Source organism: Siphateles boraxobius, unplaced genomic scaffold (genome assembly GCF_051911475.1).
Source record: "Siphateles boraxobius isolate OS27281-9 unplaced genomic scaffold, OSU_SipBor_1 22, whole genome shotgun sequence".
Taxonomy (NCBI): Eukaryota; Metazoa; Chordata; class Actinopteri; order Cypriniformes; family Leuciscidae; genus Siphateles; species Siphateles boraxobius.
The window spans coordinates 31,995,427-32,004,372 of record NW_027508833.1 but is presented as its reverse complement, the minus strand read 5'-3'; the positions used below and the strand labels follow the sequence as shown (position 1 = coordinate 32,004,372).

Sequence of the window (8,946 nt, the reverse complement as noted above, 5' to 3'; positions counted from 1 at the left end):
GCACCAAATCAGCATATTAGAATGATTTCTGAAGGATCATGTGACGACTAAGTAATGATGCTGAAAATTCAGCTTAACATCACAGGAAGAAATTACATTTTAAAATATATTAAAATAGAAAACAGTTATTTTAAATTGTAATAATATATCACAATATTACATACAAATAAATACAAATTAAAACAAATGCAACCTTGGTGAGCATAAAACTTCTTTCAAAACATTAAAAAAGATACCCTCTTCTGCTATTGCTATTAAAGCCAATCAAATGTATGCATATTCAGATAGGTTTGACATTCTGAAAAATAAACAGAGGTGGAGAGTAACAAAGTACATTTACTATACTTTTTGTACTTATACTGTATACTTGAGTATTATTTTTTCTGGAGACTTTTTACTTTAACTTCACTACATTTAAAAGACAAATATCATACTTTTTACTCCACTACATTTCTGTCAAGGTCCTTGAGTAAAGTAGCAACGTCAGCCAGGGGATGATTTTGGTTGCAGGGGTTGCATTTTGGTTGGAAATGAAAGTCGGGTTGATGTCAGAACCCGACGTCGGCTTGACATCCTCATCCTACGTCGGACAAATGTTGGATCTTGGTTGGAAGTGAAAGATCCTTACTGACGTTGGATTCTGACATCAACCTGATTTTCATTTTCAACGTTGGGTTTGATCTTCTAAATGCAAATTTTGTCATTGTTTTAGAGCTAGCTTATAAGGCTAGCAGTAAGGCTAACAGTAAGGCTAACATATTCACATTAAAAGCCAAAAAACTTTAAATAGGGTACTATTTGAGGGACCAGTCATTTGGGTGTCCGAAGCCATTGTGGACGTTATTGAGAGGACTTATTCAATCTCACATTCAATCCCACTACTGGAACTGTGTTCTAGAAATACATTTGATATTGATATGAGGGTAGATAGGCAGGCATAGACTCAGAGGCATAAGGCACTGTAAGTTTTACATACAACAATCCAACAATAATAAAACAATCCATTGACATTTACTTTTTACTTTTAATAAGTACTTTTAAAACGAGTACTTCTGTACTTTTACTTCAGTAAAAATAAGTCTTTAACCTTTACTTGTAACGGAGTAATATTTGACCAGTATCTGTACTTTCACTCAAGTAAGGAAGTTGTGCACTTTTTCCACCTCTGAAATTACAGTTTTTTTCGATTGCTAAACGACAGTGAGCACAACTGGAGCTACATGTGCAAAACTCTAACTACAGTCTGTACAGCAGCAGTTCATGTGGACCAAACTCTAGTTCGTTTTTCATTGCTTGAACACAGTTTTCAAAACTCTACACACTTATCCCATGACTTTAACCACAACCTGCACAACACTGTGGATTTACAGCACTTTGTTCAAATGCTAACACACTGCTGTCAAAACTGTGAACCACACATTCAAAACAGAATAGATTTCAGCCTTGTCCCTTTCAAACACTGATGATTGCAATTTCAGCTGAAAGGCTAAGCAGGTGTCTTGTTTGTTATTTGTTCGAATTACAGTATGTACTTTTAGTGTCTATCTTTTTTTTCTCATTGCTGTAATTCCGTAAATTACTACAGACTATTGAAGCAAACTGCTAATTTTCATTTACCTTACAGTAAAGAATTGTTATGTTCTAAAAATTTAAATAAATCATGTGAAAGAATGTCACTCTTTTCTTCTAGGAAATATTACTTTGTATGAAGTCCCTGAAATTGTTCAAACTGTAAAGAAGAAAAGTTTGCATTTTCTGTATTGGTGTTTGATGCTAGTGTTTTTACTCTCAGTGTGTTCTGAGTGACAGTGTGTGTTATCTCAGTGAGGGTTGTGCATAGTGTTTGGCTGCACTGAGCCTGTTTTGAGCAATGTTTTAAGAGTTGTGTTGCTTGGAATGAGTATTGCAGGTGATGTGAACTGTTTAGCTCAGGTGACTGTTGGTAGTGCAGACTGTAGTTAGAGTTTTGCACATGTGGCTCCAGTTGTGCTCACTGTCGTTTAGCAATCGAAAAAAACTGTACGTTAATTTGCTTTCCAATGAAAAAACTAAAAGCATGAGGTGGAATGACATGACGGTGGGTCAGTTTTTTTTTTTGGTGATAAACTCCTTTAAACATGTTTTAAATATATTACTGTATATGCAACCTCATCGCTGATCTTTTTCACAAATCAAAGCCCTCTAGCAACAATCTCCGCTTTCTTGACATCTCAGAGGATGAGAGGTTAGTTATGACTGATTAGTTGACTGTCTATCCACGATGGGTCTTAAAATCAGGTCAGTTATTGTGTGTGTGTGTGTGTGTGTGTGTGTGTGTGTGTGTGTGTGTGTGTGTGTGTGTGTGTGTGTGTGTGTGTGTGTGTGTGTGTGTGTGTGTGTGTGTGTGTTTGTGTGTGTGTGTGTGTGTGTGTGTGTGTGTGTGTGTGTGTGTGTGTGTGTGTGTGTGTGTGTGTGTGTGTGTGTGTTTGTGTGTGTGTGTGTGTGTAGCATCTTGAGGAAGAAGAGGCAGTGACCTGGATTAGAACAGCAAAAGGAGGGAGACCATGTGTCAACAAATCAGCTGTTTGTTTCTCAATGACTCTTTCACATCATCTGTTCATGGATCTCAAATGAACGTGTAAATCTGTACATATATGTGTGCGTACACATACTTTGAGGTTCAGACCCAAAAAACTCTCTGTGATGTCAAAGCTTCATTGACCCAGAAAGAAATGTGTGCACATTGGATCTAATTTACATGCAGATACTCACGGTAAAACTGTCTGCAAAGGACAAGAGGGCTTTTGGCCTCGGTTTGTAGTTCTGTCTCGCTGTCTTGTCCTCTTTTATCCTCCTTTCATCCCTTCTCTTTTTCCCTTGTTCCTGTCATCTACATCCAACTCCTTCTCAATCTGTTTTTGTAGTCGGTGCATATGCTGTGTGATACTCATGCGTTTAACCCCAGGATAAGTGCCTACTGTGTAGCCCTACTTAACCTTGGAGTTACAGACATAACTAATAGATAGATGGATAATAAAAATGTAATTATTTATATATAAAAAATAATCATTATTAATTAATCAGAGAAAGTCAAAGAAATTGCTCAACTAAAAACTCTTCAAAAATGTAACCAGGTTAACTTTTCCGTTTTTGACAATGTCATACAAAATCTGTTCTTTATTTCATTTATTTATTTTCACAACAATGGCGGAGTTCTGTTTATAAGTTATGTCACTCATTCTGCAGTTTTATACATTCGATATCACGCAATAGAAGTCGCCACTCTTTTTCTCTGTGGAGAAAAGTCTTCCCTCTGTGATCCCTTATTGCCATTGGACAAATAGAGAGGCTTTGTCGACGAAGAGGGAAAAAACGCCTTGAAAGATTTTCTTTGGGAGTGATGAGGGTGGAGGGGGTGGAGGGTCGCACTAATTATGCACGGCGATTGTTGATGGCTTGATTGTGTGCGTCCAGCTGCACGAGGCGCGGGGGCGAGCACAGGGCGGGGATGCGGAGCAGGGCAGACTCACTGACGCCAGTCGCCACATTCTCCCATGCGCTGAAAAACAGAGCCGATTGTACCGGACCTGATCCACAGACACCGCAGTCACGCATAACTAAACAGAATGAGAATGAAATACGTCCTAATGAGTCCTGTTGAATCATTCAGTAGCCTACAAGTGCTTAATGTAGTTTTCATTTTGGTCAAAATGCTGCTGTGATGATAAGTGATCAACCGGCACGTCAGGTCAGTGCACGAGGTATGTGGTGTATCACGTGACTACTAGGGCATAATAGAGCCATATTCATTCCAGTTTAATGTGCTTTATTGGCATGACATAACTGCATATTTGTATTGCCAAAGCAGTGCAAAATAAGTCAAATGAAACTAATAAAAAATTGCAAATGGAGTAATAAATAAGGCCTGTTATCAAATAAGATATCCTACAATAAAATAATGGCGTGAATTGAAATAAAATTTATATTTAAATTTAAATTGTATACATTATTTATTTTATACAAAAAATGGCCAGTTAAGTTCATGTTAAAAGCCAATGAAAATGGTTACAAAAGAAGCCAAAGTATCAGGGTTAGCAGAAAGACATGTCTGGAACATGCGAGTGAAGCAGATAAATACTTATAGCCTACATTATAAGTAACCTAACCGTATTTTATTATAATATTAGTTATAGCCTAATATAACTTAGGCTATGATAAGCGCAAGGAGGACGGTAAAATGTTAAACCCAAGGCAGTTCATTCACTGTCCTTGTCCTTCATATTGTGATAGACAGAGACATACTGTAGGCTATATTATCACACTACATAATGCTCAGGACAAAACAGTGGCTTCTCCCAATCAACCTTTTAGGGAATTGCTCAGTATCAGCAGAGATTATGATTGTCTGTTTTCAAACTTGTTTAAAAAAAAAAAAAAGTTTGGGAGGCAGGGGTCATACTTCAACTTCTTGCTCTCACACCCAAGTTTTTTTTTGTTGTTTTTTCATTCTTTATTGCTATTTGTTGAACCCAACTGGGTACCTGCAGAGGCCTTCTGACCATGCTGTTAGGCTGCAAGAAAGGAAAAGGCTGAATTTGTTGCATTCTGTGCACCATAGCACAACCTGCAAAGAAGCGCATCCATCCGGTTGCATGCATATAAAATAAAAGGTGTGAATAGGTCAGTTACCACTAATAGACCGGCATTTCACTATCATGTTGTCATGTTGTAATGTTGTTAGATTTTCTGTCAATCATTTAAGTAGTGCAACCTTAGACCTGATATTGGATCTTACTTACATTACAACCTAACCGACTGAAGCTCACTTAGGCCTATCTGTTCCTCAAAGCCTTGTTTTCATTTATAAAAAATGAAATATGGTGTCTCACTTTTAAAACTGGTTTGAACATGACAAAATATGTGGCCTACCATTCAAGCAAAACAATGTTTTATTTAAAAACTATTATACCATTTCAGTCAGAGAAAACAGAGCTGCTTTTTGTATTAGCTTAACTAATCTAGCCAGACTGAAGAGCTTTACACACGGAAAAACTCTTCGCTGAATGTAAGTCCAGGTGTGCGCAAATAAACTGTGCGGGCAAGTCTTGTGCGAGTGTTTGGGGCGGGTTTTTATAGCTTGATTGACAGCTGGACTGACCAATGAGAGCGGCTCGTCGGCCGAGACTAGTCTTTTGCAGATGGGGTGCGCGCTGGTGCGCGTGAATGGATGACGTCGGGATCCCGGCGCCAGGCTGTCTGGGACTCGCGCGTTAGATCAACACAGCTGGAGCGGCACAGGACACACAGCTGGCCCGCCAGCGCATTCCTTCACAAAAACAGCACTGTGAGAAAAGAGGGGACACATCTTGATGTAAACTAAAAAATGCGCTGGGTTAAAACTGGAACGAGAGTCAGGCTATAGTTTGATTGTAGCTTGCGAAGCTTCCTTTTCATAAACAAGAGTAATGGGAGACAGTTATAGTTATGATCTATTTATAGATAACGAGTAACACTTTTAGAATGCACGAAAACCGCGCGCACATTGGTTTGTTTTAGAGTTTCCTGAGTTGGTTATTAATATTCTGTGATCGTGAGAATATTAGGAGATGTTTTATTGAGCAAGTTTTAGGCTATATTTACCACTCTTGGCATGATAATCGAGCGCAATATCAACTTTTAAAACTCGATTACTTAGGGGGGGAGTGCAATGAACCCGTTTCTGCATGTTTTGACTTTGGTAGGACCCCTTTGGTTTTACTTAGCCTACATTTAAAGTTTTTATTTTAAGATTAACATGCAATTAAGATTTCAATTTTAGAGGGTTGTTTTTTGTGCGTGGGCCTTAAAATGTGTCTTGTATCGATATTTAATCTCATTGCATGTGTCTCCTATGGGAATTAATTGCCGACGCCAGTTTGTCTGCAGGTCACGGGAGTAGCAGATTTATGGATTTACTCCATATCATGCCTGACAGAATGGTCATAAGATAGTATTTTCCTCCTATTCTTTCCTCTACAGATGAAGTTAAGAGTGCACTAGCCTATATATAAGCTAAGTAATAAGTAGCCTCTATAGCCTAATTCACGTTCTTATCATTTGTATAATATAACGAAATTGAATTCTGAAAGTAATTTTAATTTCAAAGTAGGCTACTGTTTGCATAACCTACAAAGAATCAGTAGCCTACACATAAGCAGAATAATAATAGCCTAGTAATAATAATAGGCTAATAGCCTAATAATAATAATAACGTAGACTAGCCTATAGGATGTGGAAAAAAATATATGTGAACTCTAAAATAAGTTTATATTTAATCTACTGTAGGCCTACCAGCTGATCCAGCTCCGTTAAGGTTTAGGCTACTGACCCGAAATTTTAACTCAAATCACTGAAAATATTTCTAGCTTATTTCTTTGGTATTCTGACAGTTCTTCCTCATTCCACCATTTTGCTGATTGACATGCCAACGCTTCCAATGATAAGTTAGCTATTTACATAGGGCGGAGTCTTTACGTTCACACACCTTTACTATTGGCTGAGCGGCGCATGAGGGTTTGTTTATGTCTGGAGTGGGCGGTGCAACAAGAAGCAGTGCTTTAAAACCGGCCGCCTGTCTGCTCTTGCTGCCATCGTTCAATGAGCGTGAGACGTGAAAGGAGTCAAACATTGGATAACTAACAAACTGGAGACCTAGTTCATCTCACTGTCCATACGAAGAACTTCTTCAGACATCTCTACGGTTGGATTCTACCAGCAGGTCAGACGTCAGATCCAGAATGAAGGCGATGAGTCCCGTTCGCTCAGTCAGAAGCTGTTATGAAGCGGTGTGCTGTATCTCGGAGCAGAGTCTCGCGATCAACCGCTGCAAGAGTCCCACTGAGGAGCTGTCCGACATGAATGACTGTTACTCTAAACTCAAGGAGCTGGTGCCCAGCATCCCTCAGAACAAGTCCGTGAGCCAGGTGGAGATTCTTCAGCATGTAATAGATTACATCTTCGACTTACAGATAGCACTGGAAAACGAGACGGACACACAAAACACGCCTGACATGTTCGTGTCAATGAAGGTGCGCGAGACATTATTTATTGTCTATACATTAGTATGCCTTAGCTATATTTTACCAGTAAAAAGTGCATTTGAATAAATATAAACTTTGCTTGTATTTTCCCCCTGTAGAACTCAGAGATGACCCGTAATTTCTCCAAAGAGGATGGAGCTATGTGCCATTAGGACAGAGGAAGGACCACGGTCAATGGTACGCTTATGTTCTTTATTCTAAATCATTTAACTTAATAAATTAATTAGATGATGTTAGGTTGTAATCCACACTCCAATGGAAACAAAAATAAATGAAAATTAATTTAAGAACCGTTCTTGATCTGAAGAACCTATTGAAAAATCAAAAACCTTTTGACCAACAAAATGATTCTTTGGATTGAACAAGGTCTTAATGTTTCATTATAGTTTCTTCAGACCAGCATCGTTGTTCTGAGTTCTTTAAAGCTCAAGTTCATTGATTATTTTCCAAAATAACAAAAATAAAAAGTTCTTTGTGGAACTTAAAAAGCATCTTCATGGTATTCAACTGGAAAATCCTTTTTGGTTTTAAATGGAACCTTTATTTTAAGGAGGAAGTAAATCGTTGGAGTCGGTTAATTGATAAGTTAAAACTCATGTTTTTGGTAAATGTTATAAAGGACAATATATTTTGTCAGACAACTATAAGTGTCAGGTGTCCTAAATTCTTTTGGTCATCGTGCCAATGAGCAAACAAGCATGGATTCCCCTATCAGCTCTAGCAAACCAAAGTTTTCCCTTTGGCGCCAGACTGTCTGCAGTCCGCCTGAATCCACAGTGTGTGTGTGTGTGTGTGTGTGAGAGAGAGAGCTCTGAGTTAACTTTTCTCCCTCATCTATGCTGCAGGTGCGGGATAGAAACTTTTCTCCTCCACTTATGGAAGAAAAGAGAGTGAACGGGTGAGCCGGGTGAAGGAGTGAGGCTCTATTCAGAGTGTGGGAAAGCAATCTGCGCCCCTCTCAAGCTGTCTATTCTTTGGTCACTGGACACTTGAACAAACCAAAGCCGAGGAGTTTTGAAGATCACAAAAAAAGAAAAGCCCTCCAATTTTTTTCATTAATCATTCCTGTTTTTTGTGGCAACAATCAAGCATTGTATATTTTGTACTGGCTACATTCCTGACTATTTGGACCAACTAATATCTCTTCACACACCCTTCCTTCCCAGCCATTCTTGGATATACCCCCCCCCCCCCCCCCCCCCCCCTTCTTTTTTCTTGAAAACCTTTCCACATTTCAGCATGGTCACAGTTTGGTCTCAGTGAGCTTCTCGATCACTGGGATAATGTACATATTATGCTTGACGGGAGTTTTTGTTTTATAGGGTGGGAAGGGCCTTGGGGTGTGGGAATACAGACGTGGATTAGAATTTGAACTCTATAATATAGAGTGGATTGTATATGTTTGTGGGGATTGTCTATTTCTACAGACTGTCAGATCAATGAGTTTCATAAACTCATTTATGAGTTGTTTTTTTTGCTTTGTACTCACTTTTTACACAAAAATAAATCATATATGAAAGTGAGCAAATATGTTGTTCTGTATTTTTTCTTAAATAACCCAATGCCGACCTTTTTTTGCTGTCTTTAAAGCTTCAGGTATAGCCTCATAGAAATATACTGAAAATACAATGGTTTAAAAAAAAAACAAAGAGTTAAAGTGATTCCCACGACTCCATCTCCCCCTAAAGCTGTTTCTATGGTTTATATATTATTGATATGAAATCATAACACAGTCACTTTAATGACTTCTGATGAAAAAAGCTAAAGAGAAAGTGTTTATAAAACAGTACATACAGGTAAATGCAAGATAAAGTAATAGTGGTTTAAAAAAAGTAAAAGTACAGTGCATCTGCCAAAAATCTTTCCAGATAGTCATCGTGGACTTTTT

General features: G+C 38.3%; 1 protein-coding gene across 1 annotated transcript; it reads left to right on the top strand.

Moving 5' to 3' along the window:
• Positions 1-5,228: 5,228 nt before the first annotated feature.
• id3 (inhibitor of DNA binding 3) lies at positions 5,229-8,586 on the top strand. The gene is made up of 3 exons (XM_077239711.1): positions 5,229-7,046; positions 7,157-7,235; positions 7,904-8,586. Exons 1-2 carry the CDS (start codon positions 6,756-6,758, stop codon positions 7,208-7,210), a joined length of 345 nt encoding a protein of 114 aa, XP_077095826.1. The 5' UTR covers positions 5,229-6,755; the 3' UTR covers positions 7,211-7,235; positions 7,904-8,586.
• Positions 8,587-8,946: the final 360 nt, after the last annotated feature.